The 20,877-nt window shown below is 44.3% G+C and overlaps 1 protein-coding gene and 2 non-coding genes across 3 annotated transcripts; all 3 read right to left on the bottom strand.

Moving 5' to 3' along the window:
• Window positions 1-9,627: 9,627 nt before the first annotated feature.
• LOC130385944 (paraneoplastic antigen Ma2-like) lies at window positions 9,628-13,109 on the bottom strand. The gene is made up of 2 exons (XM_056594729.1): window positions 12,498-13,109; window positions 9,628-12,271 (listed from the first exon to the last, which is right to left on the bottom strand). Exon 2 carries the CDS (start codon window positions 11,491-11,493, stop codon window positions 9,628-9,630), a length of 1,866 nt encoding a protein of 621 aa, XP_056450704.1. The 5' UTR covers window positions 11,494-12,271; window positions 12,498-13,109.
• An 802-nt stretch (window positions 13,110-13,911) lies between these two features.
• On the bottom strand, window positions 13,912-14,076 carry LOC130386784 (U1 spliceosomal RNA). Its single transcript, XR_008896226.1, has one exon. It is a non-coding gene; the product is annotated as a U1 spliceosomal RNA (small nuclear RNA).
• A 948-nt stretch (window positions 14,077-15,024) lies between these two features.
• On the bottom strand, window positions 15,025-15,215 carry LOC130386785 (U2 spliceosomal RNA). The gene has a single exon (XR_008896227.1). It is a non-coding gene; the product is annotated as a U2 spliceosomal RNA (small nuclear RNA).
• Between the last annotated feature and the right edge of the window lie 5,662 nt (window positions 15,216-20,877).

Raw genomic sequence — 20,877 nt, 5'->3', positions numbered from 1 at the left:
ATGGGTTGTTGTCAGTTCTTACAGTAAACTTAGCTCCATACAAGTAATCGTGAAACTTGTCCACGACAGCCCATTTTAATGCCAGAAATTCCAATTGATGGACTGGATAGTTGTGCTCTGAGTCTTTAAGCTTCCGACTGGCGAAAGCTACTGGTCGGAGGCCCTCAGGATATTCCTGGTTCAGGACAGCGCCTAGGCCATTCATACTGGCGTCCACATGTAAGATGTACGTCTAGTGGGGTCAGCGAATGCTAACACTGGGGCATTGATCAAACAGTCACGGATACGCTCAAAAGCGGCCTGGCAGGCCTGAGTCCACCGGTTCTCCGAAAAGCTCTGATGGCTTGAAATAGACTTTGCTTGGGTCGACACTCTTTTTGAAATTGGGGTCTTTCCAAGTGGGGGCATAACCCTTGGTGAGCTCAGAAAGAGGACGGACAATGGCAGAGTAATTTGCAATGAACCTTCGATAGTAACTGCAAAATCCGAGGAAGGACCTTCAGAGGTTTCAGGTGAGTGGGCTCTTTCCAATGCTTGACTACTTCCACTTTGTCTGGATCAGTAGCTATTCCATTAGCAGAAACGATGTGACCCACATACCTAACCTCAGGCTGGCAGAATTGACATTTGTCAATAGAAACCTTCAATCCGACCTCCTCTAGTCGATCCAGTACCTTGAAAAGACGTTGCTCATGCTCTTCAAGTGTCTTGCCGAAAATGATGATATCATCCAAGTACACGAGAGCTTCCAGAAGATGCATATCACCAACAGCTTTTTCCATTAAGCGCTGAAACGTTGCCGGCGCTCCTGTGATTCCTTGTGGCATGCGCTCAAATTGATAGAAACCAAGAGGGCAAATGAACGCTGTCTTCTCTTTGTCCTCCGGAGCCATCTCTATCTGGTAATAGCCACTGCGCAGATCTAAGACTGAGAACCATTGGCTGCCGGAGAGAGAATCCAAGGCGTCGTCAATGCGTGGCATTGTGTACTGGTCTGGTGTGGTGCGGTTGTTGAGTGTTCTGTAGTCAATACAGATTCTTATACTCCCATTCTTTTTGCGCACTACAACGATCGGTGAGGCGTATGGGCTACGGGACTCTGTGATAATTCCAGCTGCCAGCAGTTGTTGTATGTGCCGCCGCACATCGTCTATGTCTGCAGGGGCTAGTCTCCTTGACCTTTCCCTGAAGGGTCTGGGGTCATGCAGGCGTATGTGGTGTTCAACACCCTTTTGCACGACCAACCTCCCACTCATGGAGTGAGGAAAACATTCCGCCTCTCAGCTAACTTCTGCTGAAGCTGACTCTTCCACTCTTTGGGAATGGGAGAGTCTCCGAAATTAAAGAGACTTGGGTCTATGGTTTCAGCTGTGAGGTCGGAAGGCCTGACTGGGGTAGCTGTGTCCACAGCATACATCTCAGCAACAACGGTCCCAACTGGGATTGAAGTTGTCTTTTTGGACTCATTTTGAATGAGGACAGTGAAACTGTTGTTGTCTATGTTGGCGTCTGAGAGCACACCAGGCTGTACCAGCAAACTGTTGGGGAGCAACTGGTCAGTGGGTGCATCGATCAGTACAAGATCCTTGGACGGGCACTCTGTCTTCCACTTTGCACGTTGCATAGTACTTTGCACCTGGAGCAATGGAGAGTGAACCGGGTCCTTCCCACTTTATCTGTCCCAAAACTTCATTTTTTGTTGACTGCTCTTGTGCTTTAACAGGGGCATAAACAGACTGTATTCTCATTGAGTACACAGTGTTCTCGTCACCTTTTGTCTTCGCCAGTTCCCATAGGCGGCGGAACAGAGATGTGTTGGTTCCAACCAGCACAGGGGTTTGTTGTTGGTTTCTTGGCTCAGGACAAATCAAGGCGAGCACTTCTACTCGTCCCGTCACACCAGTGATCTCTTCTGAAAACTCCATCTCAACAACAACATATCCTTTGTAAGGATACTCAGTGTCAGCAAGGCCCCAGAGTCCAAGGCCAGAGAGGGGTTTTATCGGGACATCAAGTAAGTGTTTGTTATACCAGCTTTCAAAGATGATAGTCACATTGGACCCCACTGTCGATGAGAGCATCGCAGACTACATCATTTACTTTGATGGTGTGAATAAATGATGGACCTACAAGACCTTCAGGTAAGTCAGTGTTGTTCTCTGGGACTTCAACCTTATTGGTTCTAGCTACAAAGTGTTCTTCAGCTGCAGGCTGCGGGTTCTCTTTGTGGGAAAGAGGGGAAACACGCGCCAAGCGTATGAGCTTTCTAATGACTTTCTGAAGATTCTCAGGGGGCAGTACATCTGGTGGCTATGTGGCCATTTTCCCCACACCGATAACAGAAAAACTCATCATTGTCTTGTCGGGGAGAGGAGACTCTGGAATGAGCGGGCTTGTAACCCGTAGCTGCTTTGTATCGGTGTGGCTGGGGTGTTTGTTCTGATGTGTAATTCACTGCCATTACACTCATTTTACTTTCTAGTGCTTTCACTTGTTTCTTTAGTGATTGCAGTTCACTCTGTGACTCATTTCTCTGTTTTTGTTTCTCTGTAAGACCGTTAAAGGACTCATCAGATGGTGGCTGAGGTTGTGGGTTGCTTCTCTGCTCTAACTGCGCTCTCAATTCTTGAATCCGAGCTTGCAGTTCACTCCTAGAGACTGATTCAGGTTCTTTCTCCTTTCAGCTTGGACGGTGCGTACACGCTGAGGACGCAGGTGTGACACTTGGCTTTGTCTGGCTGACTGGCGACCTTCCTCTTCCATCACTTCTCTTAACAGGTTCAAGAATGTAGGGGATTACTACTCCGCTCCCTAATTTTCAACTGTAACAACATGAGTTCAGAGGTGGACCCTCTAAGAAGCTGCTCTAAACGAGTGCTGTTGGCAGCGCTAACAGGTAAGCCACCTCCTTGTACTACTTTGACAAGAGATCTCTCTACTCTTCGTAGGAACTCAGACAGACGCTCACCAGGCTGTTGGTGGAGGGCTCTGAACGACAGATATAGTTCTTCTGAGGACTCTACTGTACCAAAAATGCTCTCTATAGCCTCTATGTACTCACGTGGGCTAGCATCAGGTTGAGTCATGCGCACAGCTTGATGATCTCAAGGCGGGCCCTTTGAGACTTTCCAGTATCCGACGTCGTTTCTCTTTGTCCGAGCACTCAACTTCCTCTACTAAGAGTGTTGCTTGCTCCAACCAGTTGTCTAAGGTCTCTTCTCCAGTGGGAGTGGGACTGATCCCGGAGAATGTCCGCAGACGTCTGTATGGGTGACTGTCAGGTTGTTTGTTTGTTCTGCTCATAACATCACCGACTGCACGGATGATGTCTTCAGGGTTGCTTTTACTTTCTTTGGTGGGGGAACATAGACCTTGGATGTCCTCCAAGGTTCTCCCTTCACTCTGCAAAAAGGTAAGTAGCTTCTCTTCAAAGTTATCAAGCTGAGGCTCTGTGTAGCAGACAGTTTTCCAACTACTGCCTCCACTTATAGGCATTATCTCAGGTGGGATTTTAGAGGGGTCGATCTCTTCACGACACTCACATAACACCATCAGCGATTGCTGTTGATGGTGAAACATTTTTCCCTTAACTCTAACTCTTCCCCAAGCTTTGATGGTCCCTGCTGTTTCTTCAATGTCTTCTCTTGAAACACCTTCAGGCACTCCATGTAACAGGAAGGCATGCTTTAAATCTATTGATTCTCCTTTGCACCAGTTAATTAGCTCACGTTGTGATGGACTGTTTGCTAGGACTGCCATTGTTGTACTTTACTTTAATTACTTCTAGTTACTGTTAGCACATTACTTTAAATAAATGCTCTTAAGTTGTGGGGTCATGTTACTTTTGCTTGTCTAATTCATTTTAGTTTAATATTATCCCAGCGGGGCCTCCATTTATGTAACCCTTGTCCCATGTAGTTAAATAATAAATCTAGAGTGGTTAATACAATAAGACTGGGCCTGGGCTCGTTGTAGGAAAGTACAACTTTGATTCATATGTTACTGTTGGATAATTTTAATAAATGACCACCACAACTGTATTTTAAATGTAAAAGTATTCAATCACATATTTATTCACAAAATGAAATACTAGTCGAATGTATTTTAGGAAAAGAAAACAAATAAACAAATAAAATAAATAAAATCAGATGCACGGGATTCTCCAATTTACAACAATGCAAACTCAATGTACCACACACAATCAAATTAACAACACACTTTAAATTAGGTTAACCCGTTGCAGGCCTGTTAGTTGAAGCTTGTGTGCGGTGGGGCCTAAAAACTGTACTGGCCGCTTCACTCAGCTTGAGCTCAAAATAAAAGCACGTGCAATGTGTAAATCAGTACTCACGAATCCAGGGTGTAATTAGTAGGGGCAGAAAGGGATTGGGGGATGATATTCTCACGAAGATAATGGCAATGGCGGTGGCAATCCAAACACACACGTGGGCAATGGCGGTGGCGAAGTCACAAGGAAGAAAACACAGAAAACAGCAGGGCCATCTGCTGGAAACCCCTCTCTCCAACGTCCAGCTCCTTTAAGCATATTATCCAATGAGCCATAATATCAAACACTATTTCATATCGAACTAGCATTAGCTTTGCGTTAACTTAAGTCACAATACAAAACTACGATATGCGGGCACATTAACACAGAATGCTACCGCTAACTAGCACGTCGCTAACCGCGTTACACATCCAGTACTCTTACTTACTATAACAGTTAGATATAGCACAATGGAGGCATACACATCGTATTCACCTTTTTGCAGGTCACAAAGAAGTTTAAATCAGGACCACGAGTAGTCGACCTCACGATAAAACTTAACTGCTTCCCACACTACGATGCCTCCTCTTAGCTCTCAGTCCGGTCAGGTTTCTTTCTCTACATGTGCTCACTACTCCCCACGCTAACCTGCTGCACTAGTCCCGCCCTTTACACGTTGAGACTTTATTCGGATTGGCTTGTGAAGTTTTAATACAACCAAAGACAAAACAAATTAAATGATTTACGTGTGACAGGTAACAGGTTAAGTTAAACATAACACGGCTTCTTCCTCTTTTATATCCTGAATTCACAAATATTTTAGCCTTGATAAACTTAAAGACCTTTATATTAATTTATCTTTTAACTGTAAATAGTTTTATTAAACGTATTATATTTATGCTTTTAATCCGCACACATTTTAACCCATTTTATTATTATGAACTCTATTTATTTATGAACATTAAACACAGCATTTTATTATACTGTTAATTATTTTTATGCTCTGTAACTTGTGGTTTTTGTACAGGGCTACACCCTCCCTCTTCTGAACGTGTAGATGTCCTCATCACACCTTTTGTCTCTCTTTAACTTGGAAGATTTTTGTACAGAGCTACACCCTCCCTCTTCTGAACGTGTAGATGTCCTCATCACACCTTTTGTCTCTCTTCAACTTGGAAGGGTGTTTTTGTTCTCCTCCTCCATGTACCTTTTGGATGTTTTGGACTTTTTCCTTGATTCGTCGTCTTGGTTTGGAGGGTTTAACTTGAGTTGGATGACCATGCCATGGTGCATGATGGTAACTGGTTCACAAGATGGATGACCAGGTCTCTCATAAGTGAATCTCATAGATGGCTTTGGTTTTCTCAGGGATTTCCGGATTGTAGAAGACCTTTCACTTTCACTTCTAGCGCTTTTAGCAGCTTTATCACGTCTGGCTCTGTTTAACAGAGGTGAGCTTGCTCCCTCTTCTGAATCTTGCAAATCTTCCGCAGATTCAGTATATGTCTCTTGGACATAAGAGTGTGACAGAGGACGTGCAGCACCTTCAGGCGGTTCCTCATACTCTGTTTCTGTAAGTTGTTGATTTTCTGCAGCTTCACAGTTTTCCTCTTCAGAGTTTTCACTTTCTTCAGAACTCTGACTCTGTTCATCCTCCACAGGTTGATCTATCATGTTTAATCGTTTCCTGACCTCATCCACATCTAAATCTGGAGGATTGTGGACAGTTTCAAACTCTGAGCCTGAGGACTCTGTGTCACTTTCTTCAGACTTGGTTGATAGATGTTTCCGGGTAAGTTGAGCTCTTGTTACAGGTCTCCGAGCAGAGTTTGTATCATCCGATTGGTTAGACAACCTAACCATGTACCCGATGGGCAACAGGTGGTCTCGATGAAGAGTTTTTATCACACCTGTACCATGCTCTGGTTTGACCTTGTAAACAGGCAGATTAGGCAACTTCTCCACAACAACATATGGTGTTGATTTCCATCGATCTTGGAGTTTATGCTTGCCTTTTAGACCCAAATTCTGAATGAGAATTCTGTCACCTTTCTCCAAAGGTGAATCTCTCACACGGTGGTCATAGCGAGCTTTGTTTTTCAGATGACTCTTTGTAGCAGCGTCAGATGCCAGTTGGTAGGCTTTTTGTAACTCTTTCCTCATCCTGGCGACGTACTGTTGGTAAGAGGTTTCACTTTCACCATTTGGCGAGATCCCAAAACAGATGTCAATGGGTAACCTTGCCTCCCTTCCAAACATGAGATGATAAGGGGAGTATCCTGTGGAATCATTCTTGGTGCAATTGTATGCATGTACCAGGTGGGTGATATGTTGACTCCAACTTTGTTTCTTTACAGTGTCCAGGGTACCAAGCATTGCTAAAAGTGTTCTATTGAACCTTTCTGGTTGTGCGTCCCCTTGTGGGTGATAGGGGGATGTTCTTGACTTCCGAACCCCAAGCATGGACAAGAGTTCTTTGATCAGGCGACTTTCAAAATCTCGTCCTTGATCCGAGTGTATCCGTGCAGGTAGGCCGTAGTGCACAAAATACTTCTCCCACAATACTCTTGCAACGGTGATAGCCTTTTGATCTTTTGTAGCAAATGCTTGTGCGTAACGTGTATAATGGTCTGTCACTACTAACACATTAGCAACACCTCTAGAGTCAGGCTCTATCTGCAAAAAGTCAATGCAGACTAAATCTAGAGGGCCATTACTTGTTATTTGATTCAAGGGCGAGGCATGCTGAGGGAGTGTCTTCCTGGAGATACATCTACCACAGGTTCGAATGTACTGCTCAACCTCAGCTGTCATTCGCGGCCAATAAAATCTGTCTTTGATCAGTTCGGTAGTGCGTTCCATTCCCATGTGTCCGCACTCATCATGTAGAGACCTTAACACCATTGGGCGGTATCTGGCTGGTAAGACAAGTTGTTTGATCTGTTTTCCGCATGTTTTTTCTTTTACTCTGTAGAGTAATCCATCCTTTAATTCCAACTTTCGGCTTTCGCGTAAGAGCAACACAGTCTCAGGTGAATCATTTTTTGAGCGTGTCAGCCCTTTATTCTTTTCCAGTGCCTTCTTTAATGGCCCAATTGTTGGGTCCATGTCTTGTGATGCCTGGATATCTTTCGGACTTAGCTGATCCAGCACGTTCATGCTAAGGTTCACTGGGAACACATAAGCTTCTGGTACAGCTGCAGCAGGAGCTCCCAACTGGTCCACCAATCTGTCGGGCACATCAGCCTCTCCACTGATGCAGGCTCGCTTGCAGAGGGCTTTGATGCCAGCAGGTGGGACACTAGTCCACTCTTTAGCCTCCTCTGGAGAGTATTGTCGAGACAACAAGTCAGCATCGATATTTTGCCTCCCAGGTCGGTATTGGATGGTGAACTCGTAGGTGGCAAGGGCAGCAAGCCAACGATGTCTGACTGCACTGAGTTTGGCAGAGGTCAACACATATGTTAATGGGTTGTTGTCAGTTCTTACAGTAAACTTAGCTCCATACAAGTAATCGTGAAACTTGTCCACGACAGCCCATTTTAATGCCAGAAATTCCAATTGATGGACTGGATAGTTGTGCTCTGAGTCTTTAAGCTTCCGACTGGCGAAAGCTACTGGTCGGAGGCCCTCAGGATATTCCTGGTTCAGGACAGCGCCTAGGCCATTCATACTGGCGTCCACATGTAAGATGTACGTCTTAGTGGGGTCAGCGAATGCTAACACTGGGGCATTGATCAAACAGTCACGGATACGCTCAAAAGCGGCCTGGCAGGCCTGAGTCCACCGTTCTCCGAAAAGCTCTGATGGCTTGAAATAGACTTTGCTTGGGTCGACACTCTTTTTGAAATTGGGGTCTTTCCAAGTGGGGGCATAACCCTTGGTGAGCTCAGAAAGAGGACGGACAATGGCAGAGTAATTTGCAATGAACCTTCGATAGTAACTGCAAAATCCGAGGAAGGACTTCAGAGGTTTCAGGTGAGTGGGCTCTTTCCAATGCTTGACTACTTCCACTTTGTCTGGATCAGTAGCTATTCCATTAGCAGAAACGATGTGACCCACATACCTAACCTCAGGCTGGCAGAATTGACATTTGTCAATAGAAACCTTCAATCCGACCTCCTCTAGTCGATCCAGTACCTTGAAAAGACGTTGCTCATGCTCTTCAAGTGTCTTGCCGAAAATGATGATATCATCCAAGTACACGAGAGCTTCCAGAAGATGCATATCACCAACAGCTTTTTCCATTAAGCGCTGAAACGTTGCCGGCGCTCCTGTGATTCCTTGTGGCATGCGCTCAAATTGATAGAAACCAAGAGGGCAAATGAACGCTGTCTTCTCTTTGTCCTCCGGAGCCATCTCTATCTGGTAATAGCCACTGCGCAGATCTAAGACTGAGAACCATTGGCTGCCGGAGAGAGAATCCAAGGCGTCGTCAATGCGTGGCATTGTGTACTGGTCTGGTGTGGTGCGGTTGTTGAGTGTTCTGTAGTCAATACAGATTCTTATACTCCCATTCTTTTTGCGCACTACAACGATCGGTGAGGCGTATGGGCTACGGGACTCTGTGATAATTCCAGCTGCCAGCAGTTGTTGTATGTGCCGCCGCACATCGTCTATGTCTGCAGGGGCTAGTCTCCTTGACCTTTCCCTGAAGGGTCTGGGGTCATGCAGGCGTATGTGGTGTTCAACACCCTTTGCACGACCAACCTCCCACTCATGGAGTGAGAAAACATTCCGCCTCTCAGCTAACTTCTGCTGAAGCTGACTCTTCCACTCTTTGGGAATGGGAGAGTCTCCGAAATTAAAGAGACTTGGGTCTATGGTTTCAGCTGTGAGGTCGGAAGGCCTGACTGGGGTAGCTGTGTCCACAGCATACATCTCAGCAACAACGGTCCCAACTGGGATTGAAGTTGTCTTTTTGGACTCATTTTGAATGAGGACAGTGAAACTGTTGTTGTCTATGTTGGCGTCTGAGAGCACACCAGGCTGTACCAGCAAACTGTTGGGGAGCAACTGGTCAGTGGGTGCATCGATCAGTACAAGATCCTTGGACGGGGCACTCTGTCTTTCCACTTTGCACGTTGCATAGTACTTTGCACCTGGAGCAATGGAGAGTGAACCGGGTCCTTCCCACTTTATCTGTCCCAAAACTTCATTTTTTGTTGACTGCTCTTGTGCTTTAACAGGGGCATAAACAGACTGTATTCTCATTGAGTACACAGTGTTCTCGTCACCTTTTGTCTTCGCCAGTTCCCATAGGCGGCGGAACAGAGATGTGTTGGTTCCAACCAGCACAGGGGTTTGTTGTTGGTTTCTTGGCTCAGGACAAATCAAGGCGAGCACTTCTACTCGTCCCGTCACACCAGTGATCTCTTCTGAAAACTCCATCTCAACAACAACATATCCTTTGTAAGGATACTCAGTGTCAGCAGGCCCCAGAGTCCAAGGCCAGAGAGGGGTTTTATCGGGACATCAAGTAAGTGTTTGTTATACCAGCTTTCAAAGATGATAGTCACATTGGACCCACTGTCGATGAGAGCATCGCAGACTACATCATTTACTTTGATGGTGTGAATAAATGATGGACCTACAAGACCTTCAGGTAAGTCAGTGTTGTTCTCTGGGACTTCAACCTTATTGGTTCTAGCTACAAAGTGTTCTTCAGCTGCAGGCTGCGGGTTCTCTTTGTGGGAAAGAGGGGAAACACGCGCCAAGCGTATGAGCTTTCTAATGACTTTCTGAAGATTCTCAGGGGCAGTACATCTGGTGGCTATGTGGCCATTTTCCCCACACCGATAACAGAAAAACTCATCATTGTCTTGTCGGGGAGAGGAGACTCTGGAATGAGCGGGCTTGTAACCCGTAGCTGCTTTGTATCGGTGTGGCTGGGGTGTTTGTTCTGATGTGTAATTCACTGCCATTACACTCATTTTACTTTCTAGTGCTTTCACTTGTTTCTTTAGTGATTGCAGTTCACTCTGTGACTCATTTCTCTGTTTTTGTTTCTCTGTAAGACCGTTAAAGGACTCATCAGATGGTGGCTGAGGTTGTGGGTTGCTTCTCTGCTCTAACTGCGCTCTCAATTCTTGAATCCGAGCTTGCAGTTCACTCCTAGAGACTGATTCAGGTTCTTTCTCCTTTTCAGCTTGGACGGTGCGTACACGCTGAGGACGCAGGTGTGACACTTGGCTTTGTCTGGCTGACTGGCGACCTTCCTCTTCCATCACTTCTCTTAACAGGTTCAAGAATGTAGGGGGATTACTACTCCGCTCCCTAATTTTCAACTGTAACAACATGAGTTCAGAGGTGGACCCTCTAAGAAGCTGCTCTAAACGAGTGCTGTTGGCAGCGCTAACAGGTAAGCCACCTCCTTGTACTACTTTGACAAGAGATCTCTCTACTCTTCGTAGGAACTCAGACAGACGCTCACCAGGCTGTTGGTGGAGGGCTCTGAACGACAGATATAGTTCTTCTGAGGACTCTACTGTACCAAAAATGCTCTCTATAGCCTCTATGTACTCACGTGGGCTAGCATCAGGTTGAGTCATGCGCACAGCTTGAATGATCTCAAAGGCGGGCCCTTTGAGACTTTCCAGTATCCGACGTCGTTTCTCTTTGTCCGAGCACTCAACTTCCTCTACTAAGAGTGTTGCTTGCTCCAACCAGTTGTCTAAGGTCTCTTCTCCAGTGGGAGTGGGACTGATCCCGGAGAATGTCCGCAGACGTCTGTATGGGTGACTGTCAGGTTGTTTGTTTGTTCTGCTCATAACATCACCGACTGCACGGATGATGTCTTCAGGGTTGCTTTTACTTTCTTTGGTGGGGGAACATAGACCTTGGATGTCCTCCAAGGTTCTCCCTTCACTCTGCAAAAAGGTAAGTAGCTTCTCTTCAAAGTTATCAAGCTGAGGCTCTGTGTAGCAGACAGTTTTCCAACTACTGCCTCCACTTATAGGCATTATCTCAGGTGGGATTTTAGAGGGGTCGATCTCTTCACGACACTCACATAACACCATCAGCGATTGCTGTTGATGGTGAAACATTTTTCCCTTAACTCTAACTCTTCCCCAAGCTTTGATGGTCCCTGCTGTTTCTTCAATGTCTTCTCTTGAAACACCTTCAGGCACTCCATGTAACAGGAAGGCATGCTTTAAATCTATTGATTCTCCTTTGCACCAGTTAATTAGCTCACGTTGTGATGGACTGTTTGCTAGGACTGCCATTGTTGTACTTTACTTTAATTACTTCTAGTTACTGTTAGCACATTACTTTAAATAAATGCTCTTAAAGTTGTGGGGTCATGTTACTTTTGCTTGTCTAATTCATTTTAGTTTAATATTATCCCAGCGGGGCCTCCATTTATGTAACCCTTGTCCCATGTAGTTAAATAATAAATCTAGAGTGGTTAATACAATAAGACTGGGCCTGGGCTCGTTGTAGGAAAGTACAACTTTGATTCATATGTTACTGTTGGATAATTTTAATAAATGACCACCACAACTGTATTTTAAATGTAAAAGTATTCAATCACATATTTATTCACAAAATGAAATACTAGTCGAATGTATTTTAGGAAAAGAAAACAAATAAACAAATAAAATAAATAAAATCAGATGCACGGGATTCTCCAATTTACAACAATGCAAACTCAATGTACCACACACAATCAAATTAACAACACACTTTAAATTAGGTTAACCCGTTGCAGGCCTGTTAGTTGAAGCTTGTGTGCGGTGGGGCCTAAAAACTGTACTGGCCGCTTCACTCAGCTTGAGCTCAAAATAAAAGCACGTGCAATGTGTAAATCAGTACTCACGAATCCAGGGTGTAATTAGTAGGGGCAGAAAGGGATTGGGGGATGATATTCTCACGAAGATAATGGCAATGGCGGTGGCAATCCAAACACACACGTGGGCAATGGCGGTGGCGAAGTCACAAGGAAGAAAACACAGAAAACAGCAGGGCCATCTGCTGGAAACCCCTCTCTCCAACGTCCAGCTCCTTTAAGCATATTATCCAATGAGCCATAATATCAAACACTATTTCATATCGAACTAGCATTAGCTTTGCGTTAACTTAAGTCACAATACAAAACTACGATATGCGGGCACATTAACACAGAATGCTACCGCTAACTAGCACGTCGCTAACCGCGTTACACATCCAGTACTCTTACTTACTATAACAGTTAGATATAGCACAATGGAGGCATACACATCGTATTCACCTTTTTGCAGGTCACAAAGAAGTTTAAATCAGGACCACGAGTAGTCGACCTCACGATAAAACTTAACTGCTTCCCACACTACGATGCCTCCTCTTAGCTCTCAGTCCGGTCAGGTTTCTTTCTCTACATGTGCTCACTACTCCCCACGCTAACCTGCTGCACTAGTCCCGCCCTTTACACGTTGAGACTTTATTCGGATTGGCTTGTGAAGTTTTAATACAACCAAAGACAAAACAAATTAAATGATTTACGTGTGACAGGTAACAGGTTAAGTTAAACATAAACACGGCTTCTTCCTCTTTTATATCCTGAATTCACAAATATTTTAGCCTTGATAAACTTAAAGACCTTTATATTAATTTATCTTTTAACTGTAAATAGTTTTATTAAACGTATTATATTTATGCTTTTAATCCGCACACATTTTAACCCATTTTATTATTATGAACTCTATTTATTTATGAACATTAAACACAGCATTTTATTATACTGTTAATTATTTTTTATGCTCTGTAACTTGTGGTTTTTGTACAGGGCTACACCCTCCCTCTTCTGAACGTGTAGATGTCCTCATCACACCTTTTGTCTCTCTTTAACTTGGAAGATTTTTGTACAGAGCTACATTTATATTTCCCCCACTTCGGCATGATGCTTATTTCGCTAACAGAGTTGAGAGAGAGCGGACTTTTGCCTCAGACTTCTGCGTCGGCGCACAACGGTTTGTTGATGTGACATCACGACGTGAAGTATATTGAAGTATAGAACTACTGAGTTTTGTATTTGTACCGTTTTTAAACCATAAAATAACAGTTTGGTGTGCTGTTTTCACATTATTAAAAAACCGCCAGATATTGGCAAAAGCAGCCCAAAATGTATATACCCGCCCAATGCATTTTTTCCCCGCGAGATGAAATCTAAAGTAGCCCAATTGGGCGGGAACCCGCCCAATCTGGCAACATTGATGGTGGTGCCCACGTTTTCCCCGCCCCAACAACGTCAACACCCGGAACTCTATTGCAGCCAATGAGCTCGAGTTGACCCTGCTTAGCCTCCGAGATCAGACGAGATCGCGCGTGCTCAGGGTGGTATGGCCGTAAGCAATTATTGTCTTGTCCATACTAACTTTTATACAGGAGGAACCCATAATGAGTGGGAGCGCTGCTGTGGCCAGAGACGGGACTTGTACAGAAACAATAATTTGATCCATAATGAATGAAAGAAATGAATGAATGAATGAATGACTACGTTATTCCAGACTCAGAGTTCCACATCTGAATGTAATGCATTACACTGCTTGGGCGTGATCGTTTGCGTGATCTTTTGAATAAACGTAGCGTTGCAAAACGTGGGATGGACGGCATTAGTCAGCGCGATGAAGCCATTCATAGCTATTATTTCTTTAGAACAACATGATCAGGGGAGAGCGCGAACGCAGTCCCCCACTACCAGAAATTATGCAATCGAGATTCCCACATTTGGGGAATTCGCACGGGTCAGCAACAGCCTCAGTGCAATGGCTGAGCCTCGCTATGGGTGAACCACCTTCTTGATCGTGGTATCTCCCTTGCCAGGTAAGTATGAGTTGTACACGTTCAGGTGGGCTGAACGATGCCCACGCTTGTTCCCGTGGAGAACGGTTGCAAAGCATTCGGAGATGTCTAGACTTTAATAAACACTGTAGACCACCGGTCACACGATGACAGGCGAATCTGAAATCAGCGTGATGGAAGCATAACGAAAGGAAACCTGGAGATCCGAGTTATCGACCCGCCACAGAAAGAATCCTTTTTTCTTTCTTAAACAACAGAATATCGTTGGAATAATTGTAAACAGTGCGTTTATGAATTGTAAATGACACTTTATTGTCTACAGGCGGACGGGTGTACTCTCAGGTAGTGATGTTATGGTTTGCGTCGAGGCATCGGGGCGTGTGTCGAGTACCTCGGCTCCTCCCCCAGCGAAGCTCCGTATCACATAGGCGAAATGACGTGGCGCGTGACGTTCGAGGCTTCATCTCGGGCTGTTGCGCGATATGGGTTCACAATTGGCACATTTTTACAAAAAGAAGACCCTACCCAGTTCCAAGATCACTTTTATGGCTATGTAATTAATCACACTCATTCTCAGTCATCATGCAGTTCTATTATTACAATTATTAGTAGGCTACTGAGACAATCTATTTTGCCCGGGATGACTTAAAATCTAGGTCAAATGATTTGTTCTCTACCATGAGCTCGGGAGATATTTATGAACGGCAAACTCACACGTATCACTGAAATGACTTTAATTCTTAAACGTTGTGATGTTGTAGGCTACGAAGCAAACATCACATCATCACAGGAAACTCTTTCTTTCATCATAATTTAATTCACCACTAGGTGTCCCTAGCGTACTAATTTGAAGCTTCGAGGTCGAACCACTTTGATGGTTCATCTGGCTGCGAGGCTTTGACGTTTCATGAGGCATCATCTCGGCACCACTACTCTCTGGACTCAGGAGGAGTTTAGTTTTGTTTTTCACAGTGAGAGAGGGGTGCACCGGTCCTGGAGGTACTGCAATACCAGGTCGATGCGTGGAGTGGACGGAGCAAGCCCCTTTTCCATCTCCCAGTTCCAAAAATCAATTTAATATATGGTCCCCGGGTAGGGGACGTATCAGATATTAAACTGATAAGAACAGATACTACACTTGATCTTAGCCAAAAGGCCGAGAAGCGATGCCTCCACAGGCTCAGACCAAGAGGCCAGCTTCCCAGACACGTCGCTCCACTTGGCGGTTTAACAGACAACGACAAAACAAAAAAAAGACCAAGCACCCTGTGTGCGTGTTTGTGTGTATGTGAAAGCTGAAGAAATAAACCGAGGTCGCTACATCTCTTTGCTGCTGCCTGCTGGCAGTCTCACTAGGCCGTCTGCATGTTTCACAAATAGAGTGTGGAGCAGTGGAGGCTTCTATAAGACTACAGGTGAAGCAGTGCTTCACCAAAAAAATGTTAAAAAATAAATAAACCAAAAATCTTACAACAATCCCATTTTCAGTGCTTTGAAACAGAAATACTCACGAAGACGAGCTGTTTTCCTGAAATCAATTATGTGAGTCACAACAGCGCCACTATTCCCATTGACTTCAATGTAAATCGAGTGAACCCCAGGCGGCTCGTGTTTATTTTCCGTTTCAATTGATCCTTATGGCAGATAAGTCCCACCCGTGAACCAGTGACCGATAGGGTAGAATTTTGCACTTCAGTCACTTGACACAACACTCTGGCCAGTCACCGCCTTCATTGGACAGCTATCGTGAACTGACTACGAGTGAAAGCAGAGGGCAGACCAAAACCTACTGTGAAAACCACACAGCTCGTTGGTGCTACGGTAAGGAGCATTTTAAATTGCTCCATGTATGACAAGGTAAACTGGCTAACAGGGAGTTGGCTGAAAAAACGCCTTTACTGTTGGCCCCGTGTCATGTTTAAAGCATGCAATTGTGGTGTAGAACAAAATAAAAAGAAAACAAAGTGCTTGCATGATATCGAGTTCCTGAACCCACGTGACCACCGGTGTTCGGAACGCCATTTTGTCAGTAAAATCAAGCGCCGCCCTTAAAGAGCTTCCTTAAAATGACCCGGCGCCGAAGCTTTCAAGCCATCGGAGTACTCATCTCACTTTAATTCGCATGACATCGAGCTCTATAGGCAAAAATTAAATAGGTTAAATATTACCGACCCATACAATGGCCCCGGGGTGCTTTTCAAAAGCATCTCCGCTGAAGAAGACGTCCCAGATCTGCAGTATCCGGATAGATATAACTACCTTCAGAGCAGCCACAAAGACAGACGTCAGAAAGCCTGCAGTGTCTCTAATAAGACAAATATGCTACCCAAAAGTCCCATAGTTTCACCAGTGAGGCTACCAGGTATTCATGAGCATAGAAGGATTAGGGTAAAACAGGGCATGCAGTGTGTAACTGCTCCTGTGTGTAAAATGGTCATTTCCAGATGGTGTACAATCAAATGAATGTGAAGTAGGTACAATAACAGGGAGGGTAAATCCAGGAAGTACTATTCTTAAAAAGCAGGAGTGTTAAACCAAATAGGTAGTATCCTTTTGAAAGAGCAGGGCGGTACCAATGTGGGGTGGCATTACTATTGTCCAAAACTAATGTTATTGTTGTTTTCTTCAGTTGGGGATGTCAACACGAGGACTTGGCAAGGAAATACTATGAAATGCGTCATCGCCTCTCACACACGAATGTCATGGTAGGAACAGCTGGATTCAGGATTTCACCCCTGCATTGGGGCCTCACCTGATGGATACGTTTCCTGTAGCTGCTGTGGTTCAGGTGTCATAGAAATTAAGTGCCCATTTTCTGCAAAGGACCTTTCTGTTAATTAGGCAGTAAAGTGTTTTTCTGCACAGAAACCAGCACCAGCAGCAGCAGCATTTGCTGATCATAGTCAACAACAGTGGTGCTACTGCCCTGAGCCAGAAGCAGGGAACATGGTGGTCTGTGCGTCAGGTTTTTGTTCAGTTAAAAAGTTTCACCAGACCTGCCTTCGCATGAAAAGGGTCCCAAAACAGTGGGTATGTCCCATCTGCCGAAAAGTGATCAATGCCCAAAGAAGAAAACCTTAGTGAGGAGACTGTGAAATGAGTTGTTTGTAGTAGCTGATACTGTACTGTTATTTATGAATAAACAGTTGTTAAACCAATATTGTTCTCTTCCCCATAATTTGTATTAGATATCTGTAGCAATCAGGGATATGAACATGGGTGGGTCATTCATATAAAACACACCAGAACAAATATCTGTTTGGGTGGAACTCAAGTTAGAATGGGTGGATGTGCAGCTTGATCTGCAAAGAGAAACGATGTGATCGCATCAGAATAGCGAGTGATTAAAAATAATGTCACGACAAGCAAGCAAGAAGTGTGAGTCACAAAGGTTTATTTGCTGGTTGAGCACATCTGTAGCCAGTCACATCAGTTCAATTTACTGTAAATCCCCATCACTGGAAGGACACCACAGATTCAGACACATTTGTAAGTGCACAACACACGCTCACCATCTTGTCAAGGTAGGCCACATCATTTTCCCTGTCTATGTCCGTGAAACATATGGGGACAGTGCTTTGCAAGACTGTGTACTTTTGACGGAGAACTCCTATCACTCTTTCAATATGTATCCTAAGAGAGGCTAGACGTCTGGTGTTCTCCAAGTCAGCAGGATCTAACTGCTTCTATCCACGAGTAAATGCTGGAATTTTTAATTCAGCTTGGCATCTCTCAATGGACTCTTTAACCAGACAACCTCTGTCCGCTAAAACTACGTCCCCTGGGAGCAAATGAGATAAAAAGTGACTTTGTTCTGTGATAAACGTATCACTTGTGCGACCTCCCCATCCAGCGGAAATGAAACAAATGGAACCTCGAGGGCAAATTGCAATTAAATATTTCATTGTGTGGTGTGATTTGTATGATGAGTAACACTGAGCACTGGCTAGCAATCTACTGGGTTTCTCTAGAAATATTTCAAAACAATCTATAATGCAAACTGTCTTTTCAAAGCTACGGTTTCGAAATGCATATGGAAGAGATTTTCTTAAAGGTTGGGTAGGTGATTTGCGAAACGCCAGCAGATTTTGAAAATACACAACTCAAATGGTCCTACCCCCTCTCCTTCAACGCTGACTCTGACTCCACCCATTCCAAGTACCTGGACGCGCAATCATGCACGAGCGCGAACAGAGATGCGCGAGAGCGAGCCAGGCTAGCGTAGGTTTTCGTTTAACAACATGGCACTACATTCAGCTGTAAGTTGCACCCAGTACCGCGGGAAGTAGGGGTGCTGCAACACCCCCTGTCCGAGGCCCTGTCTTATCACAGAAAACGATCATTTCTAAAAACTCCGGCCAGAGTGGAGATTTCTGAAAACGCCGGTTATGTGTTGTCGGTTCAACGGGGAGAAACGGGATTTTAGTTTCTGAAGCGTCACATTATGCACCAGGAAATGCTTAACGTCATGTGAGCGCCCGCTGTACCGTATTGGTCCGAATATAAACACAAACCCCATTGTAAGACGACCTATATTTGGAAAAAAGATTTGAAGACCAGATCCGGTTTTTATGAATAAATAAATTGTATTCATTGAAATAATATACGAAAATAAAAAGGCATCGAATAAAACACTGCATTGCCACTAAACAGTAGTGCAAATAGGCCGTACTGATGTGTACACCAAAGACTATTCCTGACACTCCTCTGCCCCGCTGTGTTCGCTCTGGCTGTGGTCGCTCCGAACTGTTTCGGCCCGTGGCAAAGCGAGTCATCCTCGCTGCTGTCCAAGGCATTTTGAGACGCAGCATTTATTTAATGCTCATATGACCTAGTGCTGAAAAAAGGTTATATAAAAAGTGTGAGGGTAGCGGTGGTGCGCTAAACTTGTTCTGTGAGCAGCTGGATGTGAACGATCGATTTTCAACTGTGCGCGCATGCACTGGTGTAATTGAGCTGCGCTGCTATACATCTTTTTTTATCAATGTAACGAGTTGCGAGTCTAGTGCAGGCTGAGTTTTTTTTTTCCCAGCACCCCCTGCTGAGAATACGTTCTCGCTGCTATGGTTGCACCAGATGTTATAAACATTAAACGGTCACATAAATCATTACTATTTTTAGAAAATGTATGTTTGTTTCATATAATTGTATTGGAAGTCCTGGTTTTCACTAGGGTTGCCGCGGTGTGGACATTTTCACACCGAGTAATACACTCGTCTCCACACCGGTATTACCGAGTATAAACGGTATAAACTTTGAAACTAGGTCAACCGCCACACAAGCATCGGTTTTTAGACCCTTCTCGTCCTTCAGTTGCCGCCAACGTTCGAAAGCAGCGCCTAGGATTATTCTTGATTTCAGGTTTTTCTCTTTCAGCGTTTTTATTATAAATTACTCTCTGAAAAAGAGTTTTCCTTCTCTTTGCTGGTGGTGGTGGTGGTGGGGATGGTGGCGTCTTGTCTGCCATGGAAATTGTCTTCTACTGCTAGGTCCAAATGTGGATTAACTAGTTCCAGTAGCTACCGCAGGATAACAACAAACAGGAGCTTGCTCTGGGTCACGAGCTCTGGGTCACGAGTACTGCACGAAGGGGGCGCGGGGGAGTGCAGTACGACCGTTTGATTGACGTACTTACTGTCCAATGAAACTCGGTGGCAATGGATATGATTGGCTGGAGTTTTTCGAGCCCTGCCCGTTCCACAGATGATTGACAAGTTTAATTTTCATGTCAGTACTTCTAACTCAGTGGCTGTAAGTGGGTTATGATAAGGATTTCAAGTAATTTTGCAAAAATGGCCAAAAAAGCAAATCACCTATGCAACCTTTAAGTATTCTCTGTCAGGCCACAACACCAGACTTGGCACCAGTCTACAATGCATCACACTAATGCAGTGTTTGAAGAGCTTTGAAACAGTGGTTGAGTCAATGTCAAAATAAAAAGCCAAAAACTCAAAGGACAAGTTCATTCTAAGCTTAATTAAAGTTAACATGTACTGCTGAAAACATGTTAAACTAGATTTAAGTGGGAGAAAAGGAGCCACAATATGAAAAATTGTCATGAGAATGGAGAATGCTGATAAACCAGTGAGAGTATGAACCCTTTTATCATCGTTATGCAAGCTCATCTCATTCAGTGTAGTCCTATTCATTTTTTCCTTCAACAACATATTTTCAGTCCTCAGAGCTTGGCATTCTTGCTCAAGAGATTGGACGCGTTTACCACAGGTTTCAGTGGTGCATGGTGGGGTTGCTGGATCCTCCTCATGGAGAACAGGCTGGACATCGTTTCCAGGTTCTTCATGGGTAGATTCCTTCAAAGGCTCTGTGGTGGGACTTTGCTCTGCAGTAGGATCCTTGTTGCAGTCTTGGGGACAATCTGTTGATGCTCTGGTGAAAACAAAAGTAGTATAAACTGTCACTACTGATGACAGTTTGTCATTCTTTTGTCAGTCACTCTCTGTTTTCTGCAGTATACTAGCTTTCGTTAGTAAGAAAGTAAGTAAATTGTATTTGTATAGCACATTTACATCCAAAAGTGCTTTATAGTCGGTATATGATAAATAAACAATGTAATAAAATAAATGAATAGAAAGACAATGACAGGGATATTGACAATGACAGTGACAATCACATGCATAGTCAGTGGCTGCCAAATGCAAGTCGGTATAGGTGTGTGATGATTTCAGCCCAGTCACAGATGTTATGTTTTTTAGCTCATTGGGTGTTATTAAACCTACAATAAATTGTACAAAAAAAAATTGGTTTATAATTTTCCCAAGTCCATGGAAGTGGGGTTGACCAGGTTAAGGAACTTAAATATTCACCTGGGA

This window comes from Gadus chalcogrammus, chromosome 7 (assembly GCF_026213295.1).
Source record: "Gadus chalcogrammus isolate NIFS_2021 chromosome 7, NIFS_Gcha_1.0, whole genome shotgun sequence".
Classification (NCBI taxonomy): domain Eukaryota; kingdom Metazoa; phylum Chordata; class Actinopteri; order Gadiformes; family Gadidae; genus Gadus; species Gadus chalcogrammus.
The sequence above is the reverse complement of the archived record's forward strand: the minus strand, read 5'-3'. Positions and strand labels throughout refer to the sequence as shown.

Bases quoted from the DNA above. Each gene is read 5' to 3' on its own strand.
- LOC130385944 (XM_056594729.1), bottom strand. From the start codon at position 11,493: ATGGCAGTCCTAGCAAACAGTCCATCACAACGTGAGCTAATTAACTGG.